Below are 22,265 nucleotides of genomic sequence, written 5' to 3' on the forward strand. Positions count from 1 at the left end.
AGGGCGTACAAAAAGGGCGTACATAAAAGGTAGAGCAATGGTATAAGCAAAACTACAGTGACTATGTGTTTTACCTGCTTTGCCACTTCAGCAGAGGGGGCCCACACTGGACCGGTTCCAGTGAAAAGCGAATGGAGACGATTTTTCTCCGTGTTAGTCAAGAGAATAAAGACATTCACACCAAATGAAAGAGCTTCACAAATTATGGCAAGTGTAATTCTTAAACCTTTTTAGCTCATATATAACTAAGCTTTTATGTAAGTAACATCATTTATCAATATTAAATAATAACTCTAGTTATCAAATAATCGAATAATTGAGAGCAATTTGCACGCCTCCATTACCTTTTGGGAGGCCCGCCTCATAGATTCGTAAGAATGGAATGAAGGAAGTCTTTTCATTTCAATTATTATTTTTAAATAAAAATTTATTCTACATCTAAACAAAAAAAATCATTCTAACGAATGAAAGTTTTGGCCACCGCCTTTTAATACCATTATCTCCCTTTACTGCTGTTGCCTTTTATTACCATTGCCACCTTTTGTCACCACACTAGCTTACATCGTCGCCCCTGTCTTTTACCGTTATCGTCGTTGTCATCGCCTTCCGTCATCCCCCAACATTTTTTGCCACTGCCTCTACTACCATCATTACCGCCACCACCTTTTGTCATCGCCTCCCCACCGCCACTGTCTTCCACTATTGCCGCCTTCCACCACTTTCACGCTGTCGTATTTCACCACCGCCACTTAAAATGATGATTATCATTTCATTCCCACATTATATCATACATGGAAGAACCCATGTTGTACTCAATGGGCAATTCCCCCCCTCCCACGAATTTATGGATCGTCCCTGAATTCATATTTGAATTACCAATTCATTCCCATTAGGCCTTAAATGAACACTACAGTGTGATGTCATTATTTATAGAAGATGATGTCATTCATGTCCCCAATTAGGGGTGGCAATTCGTGTTTGCGGGTTATAATCGTGTCCTGTCAACCTATGGGTGTTCTACTAAGTAGCTCAATTCGAACATGACCTGTTTAATATTCGTAACCTTTAACATTGATTCGACATATTTATTAAACGAGTTACATGTGTAACCCATTTAATGACCGAATTATTAAAACAAAATATTATATTATTTAAATTGTTAATAATACTCAATCAAACAATAAATACCAATAAAATATAAGTTTCAATCCAACAAAGTTACGGAGTACTAAATAATCTCTAATCTACAGAAGAGTAAATTATAAGACACAAATTTAGATGCTAATTTTGAAACTTAAATATATATTTATTTATGACACCGTATGTCTAAACGGGATATAAATAGGTTACATGGGTTGAACTATTTCAATCCAAACATAACATGATTAACTAAATAGGTTAACTATGTCGACCATTTATAATCTAAATTCATTTAACTTGTATCATGTTAACGAGTCGTGTAAAACTTTGTCACCCCATTCTTCAAATGCAAAAAATTGTATGATCTTTGCCAAAGGCATTACTGTTTGACAAAGCGACGTCGTCCTCATTTCGACTTTTCCCCACGAGTCCCACGCGACTTTTCAAACGCTTGGTCTACACAGCTCAGATTAGCCGAGAGGCTAAACAGACACCATAATATATGTATGACCAAACCAGCTATTGGACGAGTGGGGCCTACCTAAACCAGTCGTCAATCCACCACTCCCAAAATCTAACCTAACTCATCTGCCACATGTCACTCCATAACATAGCCCACCTTACCACATCACCAAAACCTATTGTCCTTGTCACCATATCGCACCAGGATCTTATCAATCGGTTGATAATTGAGAGTATTACACTGACATCCCAAAGTATCACGTGATCCACACCACTATCTGTTTGTAATTTTACTTGCAATAGATAATTTTTTATTTTTGTTTTTTTCAATTCGAATTAATTTACGATTAGGATAAGACTTTGTCTTCTCATTTTGCCTTTTTTTTTTATCTTTATTTATGGCGCGATAAAACAGATAATCTAATCTATATATTTATGCATTTTGACGATTTTATATTTCTGCTTGGTTGTTTGTTTATGTGTTCTACTGATTCATGACGATGTCGATCGCGGAGAGCAATTCCGGTAATTCGATCGAACGGTCGGGATTTGTCCAAGAAGTGAACTGTGTATCGATCTCTGGCTCGCCGGAGTCCGGCAGCACGGTTACGATGGTTGCGACGACTAAGAACGTAGTACAAGAGCGGGAGGAAGAGTTGGATTCGTGTAGCACGTCGTCGATTGGCAAGAACAGTGACTCGTCCGACGGAGGCGGTGATTCCGGCGAGTCTGAGGTTCAGAGCTCGTATAAAGGACCCTTGGACGCCATGGATGCTTTGCAGGAAGTTTTACATCTCAAGTATGTGTCATTCTCTTCTCTACCTTTTTGGGGTTTGTTTAGTTCTTGATACATTTCTATGTCTTAAAATTCTTTATGTATATCAATAAATTTTGGTATTCTTTGGATTTTTATTTTGATGATCTTTTGGTTTGCAAATTAAAAATTTATTAAATTCGGGGTCTTGCAGATATTGAAGAGAACTACTTCGAGAATTAAGGATCTATATATAATCTTGTTAGAGTGAATTGAGATTTGTTTATTTTGAAGTCTTGGGAAGAAAACTGTTAATGGCAAAGGGGTCACTTGACAGAGGTGTCAAAAGTAACACTGATTTTGTGTTATCTTTCTCTACTGCCTAAAGACTCTGTTGTATTGTTAGGTATATTATTTTAAGTTTCCATTTGGTTGCTGAGAAAGGATACAGAAAGGAAATAAATTAACATCTGAGTCTTGAGTTTTTTTTCTGCTGGATCAGATGCATTCCGGAACCTAAAAGGTTAATGCCAGGCACCCTTTCCTTGTAAAGTCAACACTCTCTTGTCATCTTTAGCCTAGAGCTTCAACCACAGTAAAAAACCATGGGGTACGTGGTCCTTATGCAGCCATTGTAAATCCCCTTTATATTTTTGAGAATCTTTAGTTCTCACTACTTGTGACACAAGAAAACTACACCAGTTTATTGTTTTCTTTGTCCCATGTTAATTAAAAGAAATCCAGAATTTCAAATGTCTAACACAATCAGATTAAAACAACCATTTTCTAGGACTGAGCTGAGTTCATTTGTTTGGATAGATGACTTATTCTCACCGGCATCATATGTCGAAAATCGGGAGCAGGATAAGGGTGTCCAGAATAGGAGAAATATGGGTGGCTGGAAGCAATTGGTATGTATTAATAAGCTCATTAGGATGTTTTCTAGGAGCACTTTTGCTGTCTGGAAATGTTGATAATGCAATCTGTACGAACTTCAGGACTATCTCTACTACCTCCATAGAGAACAGAGTTCCTCTGAGACCAAATTATCCATATAGTATTGGAAAACACAGAGCATAGAACATTGGACCTCCGAGAGGCAATACCAGACTGCTGCAGAAACCAATAAATCAAGCCATTAAGGGACTCAAAATCCCCAACCACAATACCCAGTCTACCCAATACCTTCTCCAAATAGCAACAGCGAAAGGGCAGGTACAGACGAGGTGATTATTGTCATCCACTGCAACAAAACAGTTATGGCAGATAGAAGTCAACACTATTCCCCTTCTCTGAAAATGTACAAATGACAGGTTCCTATGTTGAAGGATTAGTGAGACAGCCACAGAAACCCTAGGCCCAGAACTTCCTACAGAGCTCAGTCCACTCCAAGATCAATGCTATTTGTTGAAGAATCTTTAAGTAAGAATGATGTATAATATGGTTAATACCTATAGATGACACTTAGAAGAATGTTGATGAAGGCTAGTATTAGAAAATCGCAATACAACTTAATATTAATTCTATGTGAAGATGCAATAATTGAGTGTTCTTGAGATAAGAAAATGCTTAAAGTCTTGGTACTAAAAAGTATAAACTTGCATAATTATGGATTAGTTCCAAATTTGAAATAAGGGGTGTGTTCCCATATATTTATAAATGGACGTGTTCCTTTGTATTAATTGAGTGAGATGATCAATGTTGGATGTGTTTCCTACTTATATAGTGAGACATTGTATGTGTTCCCTACTTATATAGTGAGAGGTTGGATGTGTTCCCTACGTTTATACTGAGAGATGGGATGCGTTCCTTATTTATATACTGAGAGAATGGATGTGTTCCCCTACTTGTTAATTGAGAGTGAACTACCTAATTCTTGAAAAGAGCAACATTTCTTATTAATCTTCATGAGTTTAAGATCTAAAGCTACAAGAAATTCAAATATAGTTGCAATTATAACGTTGAGAATATTTCGGTTATTATGATAACAAGTTATTTATAAATGCACTACTAGTAAGGAGAAGGTATAATTTAACTTTTTGAGTGATGAACTTGTTGAACTATGAGCTCACTCTTTATTTACAACTTCAGATGATGGACAGACTAGTGCATGGTTGATGATCCTTGCTGATTAGTGTTACCTCATATTATGTTAGCTACCTTTTTATTGTGCTATTGAGAGAGTATGTAGTAAGGTCGTAATTGAAAGGGTAAAGTGCAAAAAACACTCCGGCTATATATAAAATGTGTTATTACCACCCCTACTTTTTATTTTGTGCACATAAATCCCTGAATTATCAACATTTGGAGCAAATTGCCCCCTAATGATCAATTTGACTGAATTTTTAATTTTATAAAACCCCCAATATACCCTTAATTAAAAAAAAAAACTCTCATATTTTCCTCTCCTCATCTTTATTGATGCCATCCAACTCCATTGTTGCCAGGTGTGGGATGCAAAAACCAGCTTGAACCCACACTTAACATCATGGAAGAGCGTCGTCACGTGACTATACCTTCAAGCTCGTCATTAATGGCTTTCCAGAAGTTTTCTTGTCAAAAAACAGAGGAGAGTCACATATACAAGGCAAAGACACGGTAAATATATATACATATGACGTCTTTTGCTGATTTCTTGCAAGTGGAGGTGGTGGTGGGTATGATGTGATTGTGGTCGGTGCATTGGTGGAGAAGGAAGATGCAATTCCGTATAAATTGTGTGCAAAGCTAAGTTGGTGATATAAAAGATAGATATGAATGGGATAAAAATTTTTAATTGTGTATTTTATAAGCTAAAATTGATAGACCCAGAAATCTGGAGTGATTTGGGGTAAACAGGGTAGGATTTTTTTTTCCTAGTCGGTTTTTTTATTTTTTTTGATAAGTAAGAATTCATGAAAAGCGTTCAAAAGGGGAACACATCCCTAAAAAATAACAGAAAGCCAAACAGGGCCTCTAAACCCTCAACAAATTCAAAAACTGTACAAGTTCATCCAAGGATTTACAATTTCTTCCTAGGACCAATAAACTAGAGTGCTAAGATTGGAGAACTTCTACGATCCAATATGATTTTCCTTTCCTTCAAAGGATCTCCTATTTCTTTCAAGCCATAGACACCACCAAACGCACAAAGGAGTAACCCTCTAAGAGTCATGAGCTTGGGCCTCCACTATACCATGCCTCAATGAAGCCTCTGGTGGACCGTGGCTTGACCCAATGAATCCCAAACAAACCCAAAAACAAGAACCAACAATCACGGGCTTATAGGCTCTATGATACCATGATTCACGGACGACTTTCCCCATATGAAGTTACTTGGCTGACAGTAGCTTATGAGTATTGCAAAAGGGATGAATCTCGAGCTGCTATGGCTATCTTAGACAGATTAGCGAAACAGCTATGGATCTGCACAGTTAATACTTTAGTCAGAATGCTTTGTTTTATAAATACATACATACATACATATATATATATATATATTATCTTTTTTAATATATATTATACCTTGAGGGTACTTCAGTCATTTCATTGTTCAATTAGCCCAAAATAAAAGATTCGTCCTTGTTTGCACAAATTGGAAAATGTAGGGGGTTTTATGAACAACGGGGGTAATTGCATATTTTGTAAATAGAGAGGTGTATTTTTTTGCACTTTACCCTAATGTAAATAAGTTATTCAATTTCATATTATGTGTTAGTTGTTAAAGACAGTCATATGATGTTGTGTTATAGACCTATTATTAGGTATTGGGTTCTCCTCTTTATATAGTATAGAATTGTGGTTTATTTCATGTACATGGGTGGTATTAGTTTTAATCATGCCAAGGGTTGAACGTTGGACAAGTTGTCCTTTTCTCTTCTTTTCTTTTTTTAAACCTTTTTAAAGAAGAATTTCATCTGGTGGAATTTGCTTTCCCCGCTTTTGCTCAAAAGCGTAGGATTGAGTATATCATTCTCCAAATATAAATCAATAGGTATTGATACTGATTAGTGACTGTAGAATTATATTCTTTTAAGCTCAATTAGATTATATGTGAATCTTGTGATGTTTTCTATATCTCTTGGACCGATTTTTTGTTTTATTTTCTACAAGTGTCTTGTAATGTGTCTGATTGGTATCATTTCAGGAGAGGGATATCCAAGTTCTACTGTGGCAAATCAAAGTCTTTTACTAGCCTAGCAGATGCTTCATCTTGTCTTTCTGTAAAAAACATTGCAAAGCCGGAAAATGCTCATACCAGGAGACGCAAGAACTTACTTGCTCATAGTATTTTCTGGGACAAGAATCGCAATTATCCTATGAGAAGTAATAGTGGTGGGATATCGAAGAGACCTGCCAACTCCAGTAGAAGTACATTGGCTCTGGCAGTAACTATGAGCAGCTCTGAAAGCAATACTAACAGTGAAAACTCCGACTCGAACTCATCATCACTTATTTTCTCTCTTCCTCCACTGTACCCACACAGTAGAAGATCACCTAACAATGAAGTTCTATCATCGCCACCTCGATGGAAATACTCTCCGTGGCGTTCTCTCTCTCTGTCTGATCTTCAGGGTGCCGCCACTGCAACTACAAATACCACTGGATTAGTGCTAAGCAACACAGACAAGGAGGACAAACTGCATTGACATATAAGTTTTGAGTTTCTCTTTGGCGCTATGAATCTAAAATTGGAAAGACGTTCACGGTGTTGCAGTTCTTTGTAAGCAGTCTCCTTGTGTAATCTTGTGGTCCTTCCTGTTGTACTTGGTATCAATATAATGGCAGCAATACAGTTTGACTTCTTGTTTCTCTTTGCTTTATAAAGTGGCTACCACAAAAGAGCTTCACTTTTCTTGTTTCCCTCAATTATTTGCCCCATCACCTTGAATTGTTCATATGTTTGTTTTCAACCAATGAACCCAAAATATATTTTGATGAAAAGGAGAATTGTAACTAGTTGTTAAAGTTCTTGAATGAAAAAGCAGCAGATTGAAATGGTTATGTCCTCTTTTGGCATTTTTTCTACCAGCGTTAGTTGTGAAAGTTTTATCTGGGATTTCCAATTTGTGGAAAGTCGGGTTAATTTACCTCTAAAACCTAGTAGACCAGTTTGTTGAAAGGGGGTGGATTTTGCTGTAATCCATGGATTGGTCTTGCGGGAGCATACCTGTCCCCAGACCTGTGCATTCCATGTCCAAGAACCACCAGGAGCAGCGACTTTTGTATCTCATATTCGATATGAATAGGTAATAGTCTATACAATGATAGTAAGGCTAAAAATATGTAAATGCATATAATACTTTGGGTGATTGTCAATGTACGTTAAAAGATATACTGTTACATGTAAGAGCTGCTTTGAATCATATGACAAACTCTGGCTGTTTTGCTCACTTTTGCTTTATGACTTTTGCATCTTAAGACAACAACTTAATTGCAGGTACCGTTACGTGGTCTTACCCAGCAAGAGAGGCACCCATTTTCATTATACACTGGCCAGCTTGTGGTGGATACAGATGCATTATATGGCTGGTATGTCCTACTATAAGACGAGCGCTTACTTTGCAGTTTGTTGTAACTTCGACTAGAACTTCTCATACTCAGTACTTTCACGATGTCTTAACTAGTTGTATTGGTAGAAGTTCAATGTTGCCAGACATTGGGTGGGTATAGGCCGGGCTAGGATTAAGGCGAAGTGTTTTCACAGAACACACTGGCTCTTGCTGTCCCAGGCCCAGCCACATGTGAATTTTTAAGGCATAGTCCTGCCCAACCAGCCACACTTTATTCCTTTCCGGTGAAACTATTAGTCTATCTAACAGCTTGAACTTGGTGATTCCTGATTCAACTCATCAATTTAACGAATTTGGCTAGTTCATTTAAAGGTTTGATTGTGACACATTTCTTTAAATAGACTGGTTAGGATTGGCCTACTTCAACAAATTCGTAATGGGTAGGGACCGTTGGGTATGAGTTGACCATTTTGAACTTGGCAGGTCTCACACTTATTAGTAAAATATTCAGTATTTATTATACAGGCAGATGTCTTGTTGTTGTTAGCCTTTCTCTATGACAAAGGTGACCTTGATTATACAATTTTGTATGTCATAAATTTCATTGTAATATTAGATTGAGTTATCATGACGTGATGTTAGTTATATATAATATGAGAACGATTCACCGACCCACAAGGAGCCCTCGATTGAATATTGATATATTTTGTTGGTGTACCCTTGATGTGTCGGTGTACTGTCTCTCTCTCTCTATATATAATATGTACACACACACACACACACACACACACACACACACACACACTAGGAAAGAGCATGTGGTTAAAAATCTTTGATAAATTGTAAAATGTTTAGTTAGTCAGAATTAGTAGAGTAAAAATTTTAAAGTTAAGAGAATTTAATTTGTAAATCAAAATTGTTGATTGAAATTTCAAGAACACAAAATCCATATATAATAAAAGAAAAAAGAAAGATTTTAAACCAGATTACATAAGAGCAATATGAAATAAAAACAGAGGGCAATATGCAGAATAATTTTCTTAAATCCGATTGACGTGCATGCACCTGCCAGTCAAAATAAATAAGGTCACTACATCGCTAATGTGATAAGACTACAATGACACACTTATATAGTGTAGTTAAGGAGAGTTGTCACCAGATATGAACACCTCTCCCCAACTCAAAGGAAGTAGCTATAAAGGGAAATGCAATCGAATATTTGATGCAGCAAAATATGAACCAGGGGAATTCTGTTTTGTTTCAATCATGTTGCATGCCTAAGTAGTCCATTCACCCAAGTATATACACATCAATCTTTCCCTTACTAAATCAAATTCCAATCAATTGGGAGCAAAAAGAGTAATTCCCAAGCAATGTTCTCCTTTTTAAAATTAATGGAGACAACAGAACCATGCGTCCAATATATAAAAGAAAAGAAACACAAAACGGATATGTGAGACTGATATACTGGAAGTTTACTTGGCAAGTTGAGTGATAACAACATAGCATCCTCAATGTCAAACTCCAACCATCTCATAGTGGTTACCTCTCTCTTTTGCTCTGTGAATTTCACTCTCCACCATCTCAAAGGCATTCAATTTGGTTTTTTTCTCATCTGAACCACCACCTTCATGGTCCGCCTCTTCAATATCTGAATTTAAATCAATATCAACACACATCATGGAACCTATCCTATCGGCCAACCCTGGTACTTCCTCCAACTGGTCAACCACTCAAAAAATCGCCAAATCTCATTATAAAAAGTCAATACACATACAAACAACGGATGTTTAAAAAACTTATATTGGCACTAATAGTGAAATAAGATTGATTAGACACAAAGCTCCTCTCTTTAACATGGCATATGTATGAAACTAAACTATAATTTGACATTAAGAGGAGAGAAATAGAAAAATGAACCAGACCCTTATATCAAGGAAATGTATAGCCAAAATTTTCTCAAGTCACATTACTATTTTCAGACACTTTCTGAGACATTAAAGCCAACAAAATGTTAACAAAACAACCTGTTTGGGGGCATCGGAGAGGCGAAAAGCCTAGGCGTGGTCGATGAGGAACACTTGGCCTCCATCTCCATGAAGTCTGGTGTGAGTACAAGAAATGAAAAACATACCGTGTTCTGCGGGAACTTCATGTCACATAAGGCATATCCCGCCTTATAATAAAACAATCAGATTTGAAACTTTGGCAAGCGTTTTTGTCCTTTTGGTGTCCTTAAGAAAAACGGTAACATTTAGAATAAAATTATTAATAAGTAACAACTATAATTTAGTTTTGGATGGTATTAACTCATGTAGGAAATAAAATAAAAGTATTGAAAATTCATGTCACGCCTCGTATTCCACGGTACGTGAGATAACCATTGACTCCAAATTTATGAATGTACTTCATTTTTTTTTGGAAATAAAATACGTCAGTGATTTCTCAAGGGAAGTCCATTCTAATGTCATGATAATAATGAAAGTACTCAAGTTTTTACCTCTTAAAAATCTAAAGTCTCCATGAAGTCAAAATTCCGTTCAGTCCAAATTAAATACATAAATTAAATGTCCATAAAACATTATAAGACAGTGTGCATCCTTCTTGCAGTGAATACATAGATAAGTTTCAAGGCCTAACTAACCCAAAAATTGGAAGCGAATTCATCAAACACTTTACATCCTTGCCTTGTTTTCTTCTTCGTAGCTCTCTCACCGCATTCACAACTTGAAAATGTTTTGTAAAAAGAGTGAGCTACAAGAGCCCAATAGGTTCCCGTATTTGTTGACAAACAATAATTTCCTTCGAAGGTCAGAAAACGGATTTTTCTTTCAAGAGTGGCGGAAAGAAACTCCTTAGCAAATTTAGAGAATGAATTGAACAACTGGGGTTAGCGAACATAATATAATCATGAAAAACGAGTATGATTCAGTTAACATATTATCAAACCCATTTCCATAACACAAGTTTAAACACCACTTTCATAACACTACTATAGTTCATAAAACTAGCAATAATTTTCCCTCTTTCATTTTCAACTGGATGAATGCCTTAACTAACCAAGGGTGGTCCTCCATGAAGTATCCATTGGCAAACCTTTCACACCGGTGTGACCCAACCCTTGGCCTAGTTTGGTACACAGGAATGGAATGCCCATTCCAACCATTCCTTTGTTTGGTATGAAATTTAATGTGGGAATGACCATTCTCTTATTTTCATTCCAATGAATGAAATCCATTCCACATCTAAACCTATGGAATGGTTATTTCATTCTCAAGTAGAACTTCAAAAAAATCAAATTTCTAAAATCCATCACATTCCAAATCCAAGAACCACCACCACCTTCCAACGCCGCCGCCTTCCCCCCCCAACCGCCTCCACCACCACCACCACCACCACTACTGCTGCCGTCGCCTTCCACCACCACCACTTAGAATGGTGATTATCATTTCATTCCTACATCATTTTATATTTGCAACCAAACAATATAATGAGAATGACCATTCCCAACTTCATTCCATTACCATTCCGTTTCATTCCTGCGTACCAAACTAGGCCTTAATGAATCAATTTGATCAATTGGTGGTTAAACCACCGGTCAACCTTTCACAGTGTGGCCCCAACACTCAACTACCTGCACAAGGGCATACCACGTGGTTTTGGGTCATCTACCGAAGTAAATGGTGGTTCTTCGAGAGAAACCCACCGGCTAATCTTTCAGATCGGCCCCAACCCTCAATTTCAACGTGATTTAGTTTTGCTGCTTAACAATTAATCAAAGTTCAGTTGTAACTTAAAAGTTTTTATATAACAAATTCAATTCAAAACTCCAGAGCAAGATATAAAAAGAGTTCTCACAATTGGGTAAGAGATTGAGTGCAGTTTATAATCAATTTCCAGAAATCCATGTCTTACAAACTGAGCCCCAGCCCATATTATTCTGTTCAGTCTTTAGCACAAATATACATTTCCAAACCCTACAAGTTTTCATCTCATTTCATGCTTTGACATAGTATTTGACAATTCAAACCATAATCAAAGGTAAGGAAACAATTGTAGAAATATTTTTAAAATAGTTAAGTGAGGGAAAAACCTAATTTTTTAAGCTTTACTTTGAATTTTCTCCAGATCTTTTTTCTCTTTTCTTCTTCTTTCTCTACCATGGCCAGATCTGGGTCTTCCCTTTCTTTTTCTTCTTTCCCTCTTTCTCTATTTCTTCCTCTCTCTTTCTTCTTTTACTTTCCCTTCGTGAAGGTGATTTCAGAGTATAATCATATATGTATTATATATATGGTCATATTGCATGTACTACACGTGTGTGTGGGCTTTATCATGCCTATTAAGATTTTGTTAATTCTACATGTAACAATGACAAGTGGCTTGGTAAAAATAAATTAAATCTCTCCTTTTTCGCTCAACACTTGGACTGAGTAATTGCATCATACGTACGTATACCCACAGGTGGATATTATGCATGGATCAGATATATCATGGCGAATTCTTCAGAAAAAATTGTGTCTTCCAATAGTCTTCCAATATGCACAAAATTATATATCTATATCTATATATATGTATAATAAAGGTGAGTTCTGGACACTTCCACCAAAATTTACAGTCTAGGCACCCTAAGATAGTGACACATGGCATTGTATAACTAATAAACTTACACACCTTTATTCATTTTCTATTTTAACTTAAAACCCATGCATATATATATATTTTCAATCTAACCACAAATTTCTGGCACATATAATCCAAGTCCTTTTAAGATACCTCTCTACTTTTTTTTTTTTTTTTTTGATAAGTAAAAATGTATTAGAAAGTGTTTAAAAGAAGACCGCATCCCAAGAGCTATACAAAATCCAAAAGAGAGAAAGGGGAAGACCTATGGACCCAAAGAACCCAAAAAGTCCACGATTTCATCTAAAGATGTACAGTTTCTCCCCCAACCCCAACTAAAAAGAGAACAAATAATAGAAAACTTCAACGCCCCAATGGAAGATTCCTCCCCATCAAAAGATCTTCTATTCCGCTCTTTCCAAAGGCTCCACCAAACACAAAGGGGGGTCACCCTCCAATCCTCTCTACTTTTTCTAATCCTTCAATTTTCTTAAACTTTTATATTTTATCACCATCATCGATGTAAAAAATTTCATTTTGAAATTCAGTGTATTACAATTCAGATGTGAACCTTTTTAGCAAGCGTTTGTGTGCTTTGGGTGTCCTTCAGAAAAAAAGAAAATGTTTAGTAATAGAATTATTAATAACTAAACCCCAAGGGGTTGACCTAGTTGGAAAAAACTTGGGTCCTTGCCTAATGAAGCATCGGGTCTTAGGATTGATTCCTGCTAGGTGCAAACAATTCCTGGGGGTTACCAACTAGGGAATTTTTTTATTTATTAATAACTGTAATTTAGTTTAGAACTCATATGAGAGATAATATAAAATTAGTTAAATTTCAGATGTAATCTTCTAATTCAGGTGTGAACCTTTTGGCAAGTGTTTGTGTCCTTCAGAAAAAGAAAATGTTTAGGAATAATTTTATTAATAACCATAATTTAGTTTAGAAGGTATTAACTCATATGAGAGATAATATAAAATTATTTAGATTTCAGATTTGAACCTTTTGGCTTCCATAAATGAATATATTATTTAGATTTCAGATTTGAACCTATTTCTATGCTTAAGTTCTCTATTATTTCCACTCTTTTTTGTTGGGTATCAGGGAGGGATTATAGATCTACAGAGGAGATTATTGTTTTTTTGGCCTCTTTGAGAATCTTAGGTGCCCTTTGGCCCTTGTGTTTCTTTGGGTTCCGCTCCCCTTTTGAGCGTTTTCAATAAAATCTTACTTATCAAAAAAAAATAAAAATGAATATATATGTGTATATATATATATATATATATAATAAAAAAACTTTTGATACACTTTTAATTTAATGAAAGGGGAAACCTTATTTTTGTATTTAAAAAAATGTGAAAATGTATAGAAATAACAAAAAATCCTTTGACTTCTATAAGTAGTATAGATATATTGAAATTTGTCATATTGGCGGACATTTATATATCAATAACCATGTTTCTTGGCTACTACAAGATTTTATTAGTTGATAACGAATTGAATATAGGATAATGAACAGGATAACAAAGAAACTAAACGACTTAAGCTGGTTGAAAATTGTGGAGGAATCTGTTTGTTCTGACCGTGAAGCATGGTAGTGCTTTGCTAACATGCCAGCCAGAGCAAATCACAATGGGAATTTGGGATTCAACAAAGCTTAACAATTTGGATTGACCTATGTGAGAATTTTCAGAAGAATACACTTTGTTGAGGTAGACAGAGTGGGTCATCGTTGTTCAGCTTATGAAGAGACACATTGACCCCTATCAACCCATTGACAAGAATTAGCCGACCTTTAGGCATGAGCTTGGTTAGGTCAGATTGATACATTAGCCAGGGGGCAAGCTCTAGAAACTTCAACATTTGAATTTCTTTCAAAAGTAGAACAAATTTACCTGTGAGTATGCTCCTTGATTTTAGAACTTCTGTTGAGGAACAAATTCAGTCAAATCTTATTGCACTAAGGAAATGGACCAGGATGGTCTAGCTGTAGACAGTTTAACTTCTAAACTCAGGATAGGGCTAACCCTGTCTTGTCATTGGCGAGGATACTTGTATGTGGACTAGTGGTACCGAATGGGAGGTGCACACGTTTCAGTTTTGTTCAGTTTGAAGGGTAAAACAGAACCGAATTGATCCCAATGGTTCTTTTAGATTTGAAATTGAGTCAAATTGATGGATTCATTTAAGAGCCCATTTAGGACCACTTAAATGCGCTTTTATTTTAAAAATTGCTTTTAAATGTGTTTCAACTTTAGGTCAGTATAGCTTTTGACTGAAACTAAAATTTCCAGCTTTTAAAACTGTATCTTGAGTGGAGGTTCTATGTTTTAGGTAATTGATTTCCCTTTAGACAATTTTATCTCTTTTTTATTTTTTATAAAAGACAATTTCATCCGCTGTTTTATAAGGTCACTATTATCAAATATAGTATAATACTCTATTAAAGGACATTATTGTAAAATTAGGAATAGAAGTGCTTTAAACAATATTGTTACCAAACATATTAAAAGTACTTTAGTTGTCAAATTTACTTCGTATAATGTATCACGAAACACCTAACATTCGTTTTACTAACAACAATTTTATGATAACTTTAATGATAAAAGTGCTTTTTTCATTCTTACAGCAACGCTAAACTGGTTCTAAGTAGACTCAACAAAACCTGAACCGAATAAGAACTATTTGGGCTGGTTCTGTTTTAGTCCCCAGTCCCTATTTGGATTGAGGGAATTGGAAGGAAAGAGAGAAAAGGAAAGGGGGGATATTCTATTTCGTGTTTGATTTAAATTTGTGGGAGGAAAATGAAGGATTTGGAGGGATAAGTTAACCCTCTAAAGTTCTAAACAGTTGATTTTGCATTTTTCTCAAAAGTGGAGGAAAATGGGAGGAACAGGGAAAAATGTTTAAGTACCAATACTACTTTTGAAATGATGAAGGACAAAATTAAACAAATGACATCTCAATCCCGGGGGATTCTTTTTACGCTCCTCTCTAATCTCATTCAAACTTACAGTTTCCTGACTCTGAAAATATATATTTTTAATATATTAATGAACAAACTTGAATATAAAACTAAGTGGATTTCTTTCTAGTGAAATTATTAGTTTTAGACATCTGTAGCTTTATAATATATAGTGGTAGTAGGAAAATAACTAACATACCTAATATTCTACGTCAAATGTAGGAGGACATAGTGATAAATTTGTTAAGATACTTTTCTTTCTTCTCTCTCCCCAGACACGAGTGTGAGTCAGAGTATGAGTGAATTCTATTCTTTCCACCCATTTTTTCTTTACTTATTCAAACACAATACAGAGATACACCATCCATTCTTTTCTTTCTTTTCTTTTCCTTCATATTAATATTATCCTTTCTTTTCTTTTCCCTTTTACTCATGGAAACGGGCCCTTATAGACCAGGCTTGCTGATGCACTCTCACAATCAATGCATTTAGATGTGTAGAATGTGACAATCAGAAAACAACAATTTTGAATTTATAAAACCACTACACAACTATATTTGGAGTATAGTGAGTAGGGATTGAACACAAGGACTATAGGCTTGGATTGAATTTAACATTAATGAGCGTGAGATTGAAAAGATGATGATTGGTTTGTTTAAACTAATTATGTAATTAAGCTAATTAGATATGCAAATGAGATTGTATGAAAGCTAAATTGGATTAAAGTAAGAGTGAGAGGGACTTAGGGTATGGATTTCACCACTACGCCCGAATAATTGCACCAAATGCTTTCAATTAATGGGGAAAACAAGTTGTAATAAGGATGTGGCTACAAGCACACATCAATAAGCAAGCAAATACTACAATTGTAATGAATAAGCATGAACTATCGAAATCAAGCATGAATTGTATACCTAACTACAATTATTCTAATGGTGTAGCACAATCTATCAAGACTAAGCATAATTCATCAAATTAAGAACAATTGTTTCCAATGTAATTAATGCATGGCCATTATTGAATACAATTACAAAATGTACTCAATGTAGAGATCAATCAACCATCAACCACATATAAGACAACATATAGTTAATTAGAAGATTAATTGGAAGAATTTATCAATACAAAGCTTGGTACAATCAAGTATGAATCCACAGGACCAAACAACATATACAACTTGGAAATCCCCATAAATGAAAGACGAGATACAATTACACAAGCTTAGGGCTCATCCATGCCCTAAGTGAAGATTTAGCCGATCATAGAGACGATGGATGTCATCTTCATAGCTTCAATTGCCATCTCCATGCTTAGCTTCACCTTTTTCTTCAACCCTTGAGAGCAAACTCTAGAGAGAGAAAGTAGAGAAAGCTCTTCACTTTGATCCCCCAAAATCTCTATATCTCAAAAAGAGTCTTCAATTCCCTTTTATAGGTGACTCTAAGGAGTCAAAATGAGTCAGACCCTGTACACCAAAGTCAACAATCTCGTGCACCATGGCTTTCTTCAATTGGAAACCAGGAGGTCGTTTTTTAAATATCCCAGCCCGTCATATGATCGATCGTAAATTTCCCTCGATCGATCGATCATAAATAGTGATTTTTGACTTTTGACCTTTTCTTCCTCACTGCTGTTTGGTTGACTTCAAAAAGGGCTTTAATGTACTGGAATGAACCCTTTTTCACTATAGTAACTTAAAAATAACAATAAGGCAGTTAAGTACTAAATAATGAATAAAGATAGGACTAAAGTGCTAACAACCGTAAGATTAAGGGCTGAAATGTGCATATTTCGGCACTCATCACTTGCTTAAAGGTATGGTTCAATGATAACAAAGGTTGGCCTAAATCCAGCCTTATCAACCGAAGATACAATGGTTAGAAGGGGAAGAGTTGTTTTCTGAGAAGGTAAGCGATGAAGAAGCCGACTAAAAACATACATGGGATGACGTAATTAAAAATGACCTAAAAAAAATTAAATATAAGAAGAGACATAATAGGAAAGAATGAAAAAAGAGAATTCCTGTGGCCTACCCCTTTCACATGGGATAAAGGCAAGGATGATAATGATGATAGTTCTCATTCCGTACCTGTTCAATAGTGCATAATTAGTTTCTAAACCTGCTAGTAATGTAACAATATTAGAAATGCCAATAAGAACTAGAATATTATTTTTTATTAATATGTTTCACATGTGGGCTAGGTCAGAAAAAAAGATGTATATAACAGTGATTCAATTTAATATAAGTCTATGATAAGAAGTGTTAGCAATTAATCAAATAAAAAACAAAGATACATATGTATTACTATCACACTTCAGTTCTTGTTAGTTCTTTTAACCCTTTGTCTCTAAATCAGGAATCATATTGATCGTAATGCTTCCATTGTTTTTGGAAACAAAATCAGATTATTGATGACCAGAATGAACCAAATTGAATGGTTTAGATTTATTTTCATCGGATCAATGGTTTAAATGGATCTGAAGGTTGAGAAATGCAACCCTAATTACTATTGGAGCACTTTAACTCTCGCAACAAATATCTTATTTAACCATTTGAAGAGTTTTTAGCTGGTACTGCACCAGGTTTTAGGTTCTTGTTTTGTAGGATCACGAGTTAGAGGAACCTAGTTAGATGCACATTGTGTAGGTTCCACGGTTCCACCCGCCAACAAAAGAGTCTCAAGCCATTAGTTTTGAAAAGAGGAAAAGCTTTTTGTAGCTTATAGATTATTTCTGGTCCTTTAGATAAATATGCTCTTAAGAATATAGACTAAGACTTATATTTTGAAGAAAAAAATTATTATACTTGTTTTATATATATTTGAAAATTTTAATTATATAGTAGTGCATTGGCCCACCTAACTGAGAATTTCTGGCTACGCCCGTGTATATATTTCTAAATCCTAACAGGATCTGGTGGTGCTCATTTAGTTTCAACTACACATCCAAACTCCCTATAGGTGTTCAAATTGTCGCGTTCTCTTCATGACGTAGGGGAATATGTGAAAAAAATCAGAACAGCAACACATCCAAACTCCCGATAGGTGTTCAAATTGTCGCATTCTCTTCGTGACGTAGGGGAATATGTGAAAAAAATCAGAGCAACAATAATTAATTGGATGACGACAACTTGTAATTTTTTTGAAAAAAAGGGCAAGTGACGACAACTTCTTCCTTTTTTTTTTCTTTTTTTTTTTTTTTAACAGCAAGTGACGACAACTTCTACCTTTTCATTTTTTAACGGCAAGTGGCGACAACTTCTACCTTTTCTTTTTTTTTCAACGGCAAGTGATGACAACTTATACCTTCATCATTTTTTAACGGCAAGTGACGACAATATCAACTTTAAACAGGTTAGCGGCAAGTTACATTTATGAGGATTCCAAATATGTAGGTGGCGGCGTGATTAGTTATACTGCAAACAGGTTTAGTTTCAGGGATGCCGACAGTGACTTCATTAATCTGCAACAATCAGATAGAGACCATGCAGGTAATACTAAAAACCGGTAATATAGGTAATTCATGAATGAAATTGGAAGCATTGTAGTTATGTCAATTTAAAGCGCAAGGTGCCATATTAGGCGTTGTATGCTAGAATTTAAAATCTTGTATGCAGTCCAAGAGCTGAAAAAAGTTAAAAAGTCGTTAAATATATTTGGAAACTATCTATGCTGAGCTACCGCAATATGGGAAAAATGTAAAATACATTTCATAACGATACACAATTACTACTTATAGATAGGTCCAGTTAATGTTGTAGAAATTTAGGTTTTAATTTTAACAATTGATTCTCAGTCCAAAACATGCCATTTCCCGCTTAGTTTAGGATTGGAGGGAAAAGAGAGTTTGAACCAGAGGATGAACGTTACAACAACTTTTGACTTATTATAACCGGACAAGCCATGGGATGATTAAGGATAGGCCTAAGCTAATTATCTTAGTTTTTTAATTCACTTGTTCCTCTACATGTTCGACGTGTGCACTTGTGCCAGGTACTCAGCTGACAGAAATGGAAAAATAGTGGATGAGTCCACCTGTGATTACCATAATCACATTGAAAACATTAATTACACCACTTGGTAGATGATTTTTTTCTAAAAACAATTGCAGAATCATAATGACACTGTTGTTTAAATAAAACATTGATAAGAACCACTTCAAGATTACGTCATTTTCAGTTTTTATATATATATTTTTTATGTTTTAATTGCCTATAAATTGGGTTGGTGCAACACCACTTTATGAGCATCTTGGTTGCAGAGAGTGAGAGGTCTTAAGAAAAAGAACACTCGTTGCCGCCTTTCTGATCTAAGGGTCAAGACAGTACATCCATGAGACAGGCGCTCCTAAATAGCTAGATTGGCCTTCTCATAAATTCCAAGGTTAGGTTTTGTTCTCCTCTTACATTGCATGGATCTCTAGAAGAGGTAAGGCCTTTTGACACACACAGTCACCATTGCTGTAATAAATTGTGATGAAATCTTATCAAGAGTTGAGGTACTCTTGGTGTAAATTTGGCCATGCAGGGAGTTCGCTTTTGGTTATGTTATTAAAACTTCTCTCTCTCTTTACTTTTTATTGATTTTGAATTGATTGATTATTTTCCTTATTTGAGGTTACCTTGTGTGGGCAGGTTTTTTGCTACTATCTTTTCACTGCATCTCTTCATTTGGGGCAACACTGTATCATGACTTCCACACAGTTTACCATTACCCTAGAGCAATTCCTTCAGTTTCATGCAATTGACAGGGAGCTGTACAAAATTCTTGTAAGTGATGTTTGGCGTGACCCTTTAGAGTCAATGCAGATTATGGCCTTTTGGCTTTCGTTGGAGCGAATGGGCTCTAAAAATGTCATAAAGAAAATATTGTCCCTGCCCCATATTTTGATAAATGAACTTGCAGATGAAGCAGGTACATGCCTCAACTGCATTAACAATGACCAATTTCTGTTCTCATCCGAACCCTGTGATATTCCTTTGACTCAATGCGTGACGGAAAATGAGGTGTGTCTTCAATTTTTCCATGAAAATCGAGTCGCTATAAATCGTGGGGTCAACAAGGTCTTAACTCAGGTTTGTTATAGGGCTTTAACTGACATTATGCAGAAAGCCATTCAGAGAAATGCCGCCCTAAGCTTAGCAGAAAGTCAGATGCCTATTTCAAGTCCTCCTTGTCATCAGTCTTTTGTGCAACCAGGCATTTCTCACTCGGTAGTTGGAGGAAGTAGTGGTTCGTTCCAGGGGTGGACCCAAGCAAATGTGGTGCCACAAGATGACAGGACCATGTTTGTCACATTCTCTAAGGGCTACCCTGTTTCTGAATGGGAAGTCAGGGAGTTCTTCACCCTGGCTTATGGGGATTGCATTGAGTCCGTGCTTATGCAGGATGTTCCGGCTAATGAGCAGGCGCTGTTTGCTCGGATTGTGTTCCACATGCCGTCAACCATTGAAATCGTTCTGAATGGTCTGGACAAAGCTAAGTTTACCATCAATGGGAAGCATGTGTGGGTGCGCAAGTATGTCCCAAAACGTCCAAGATCAGCAGCACTGTCACCGATGTTTCCGCAGAATCTGCCAGGCACCGTGTAGTCCATTGTCCTGTATTGCATGCGTGTATAACTCCTGTCTGTTTTGTAAAAGTAGCTAGTCTTGTGTGCATGAGAGTTGCTTGTTGGACTTTGTTTAGTAAATCAAAGTGGAATTATGGTAATCATGTAATACTTATCCAATGGAACTCAGTGGAACTTTTGTTGAATGTCCTGGAACTTACATTGCCAACCAACTTTTGTCTTTTGTCTCTCGTCTCTTGTCTTTTATTTACATTTTATATAGCTTTACGGACTCGGATATGCATTGTTATCAGATTTCTTTACCCAAGAAGAGAGCCAATATATTGTAGTATTGGATTTCTTTACCCCAAGAGAATGACGGTCCTGCTGCAAAAACATCCATCCCTTAGGAAGTGTTCTTCAGTAGAAAAAGGGGAAAGGAAAACAAAGTTTTAATGGTAAATTATATGATTGGGACACTAAATACAACCATAGAATTATTGCATCCATTGTTGATTTTGTTTAAGGTTCTTGACCAACCCAAGTCAGTTGTAACACGTGGTTGTTCCAAACAAGTGTTTACAATACCGAGACAGCTATTCCTATATTATATATGTCCAAGTTCAAAAAATGAACCGATAGTCCCATACTTATTTCCTACTTTTTCAACTTAAAAAAAAGGTCTAGTGTGAAAAAACACTTTGAAAAATCAAAGTATTAATAAATGCCTAATATTGCCAACACTCCTTTTCACATTATAACGCCCGAAGTTAATCCTCATCCTCTTTACCTTTTGAGTTATCAGTTACAGATATATACAATAAATATATTCTGTCTCATATTACTTGTTAATCTTTCTTTTTTGGATTTTCCCAAAATATTGCCCCTCTTCAAAAATTCATGTAAATTAAATACATCTTTTCATAAATATTTTCGAACTTATATATATATATATATATATATATATATAAACTTTTAAGAATAACTTAGTAATTTTAAAAAGAAACAATGCATTCATTAATTGATCCCTAAAAAGTTTTATTCCTTACCATAGACAATTAATAAACAAATAATCAATTACTTAGTCACTATATGCTCCATTGGTTGGATGGAAGGAAAAATGGATGGAAAAATAAGGGAATGAATGGATGAGGCATCCTAAGAAAGAAAATATCTCTTTAATTTTGTGTTTGGTTGAATGAAATGGGGTGTAGAAAGTTTAGAAGGGGTGACATATAGTAATTTTTTTTTTGAAAGGAAGGAAAATAGAGTTTGTATATT

The 22,265-nt window shown here is 35.6% G+C and overlaps 2 protein-coding genes across 2 annotated transcripts; both read left to right on the top strand.

Annotated features, from left to right (window-relative positions):
* Positions 1-1,797: 1,797 nt before the first annotated feature.
* Positions 1,798-7,145, top strand: LOC132277044 (protein OXIDATIVE STRESS 3 LIKE 2-like). The gene is made up of 2 exons (XM_059778751.1): positions 1,798-2,401; positions 6,483-7,145. The coding sequence occupies exons 1-2, from the start codon at positions 2,097-2,099 to the stop codon at positions 6,982-6,984; spliced, it is 807 nt and encodes a 268-aa protein (XP_059634734.1). The 5' UTR covers positions 1,798-2,096; the 3' UTR covers positions 6,985-7,145.
* On the top strand, positions 7,026-21,233 carry LOC132277046 (uncharacterized). The gene is made up of 3 exons (XM_059778752.1): positions 7,026-7,058; positions 7,776-7,867; positions 20,068-21,233. The coding sequence occupies exon 3, from the start codon at positions 20,122-20,124 to the stop codon at positions 21,022-21,024; it is 903 nt and encodes a 300-aa protein (XP_059634735.1). The 5' UTR covers positions 7,026-7,058; positions 7,776-7,867; positions 20,068-20,121; the 3' UTR covers positions 21,025-21,233.
* Positions 21,234-22,265: the final 1,032 nt, after the last annotated feature.

The sequence above is a fragment of the Cornus florida genome, unplaced genomic scaffold (genome assembly GCF_030987335.1).
Source record: "Cornus florida cultivar Cherokee Brave unplaced genomic scaffold, ASM3098733v1 CherokeeBrave_3.0.0_Hap2_Chr10, whole genome shotgun sequence".
Classification (NCBI taxonomy): Eukaryota; Viridiplantae; Streptophyta; class Magnoliopsida; order Cornales; family Cornaceae; genus Cornus; species Cornus florida.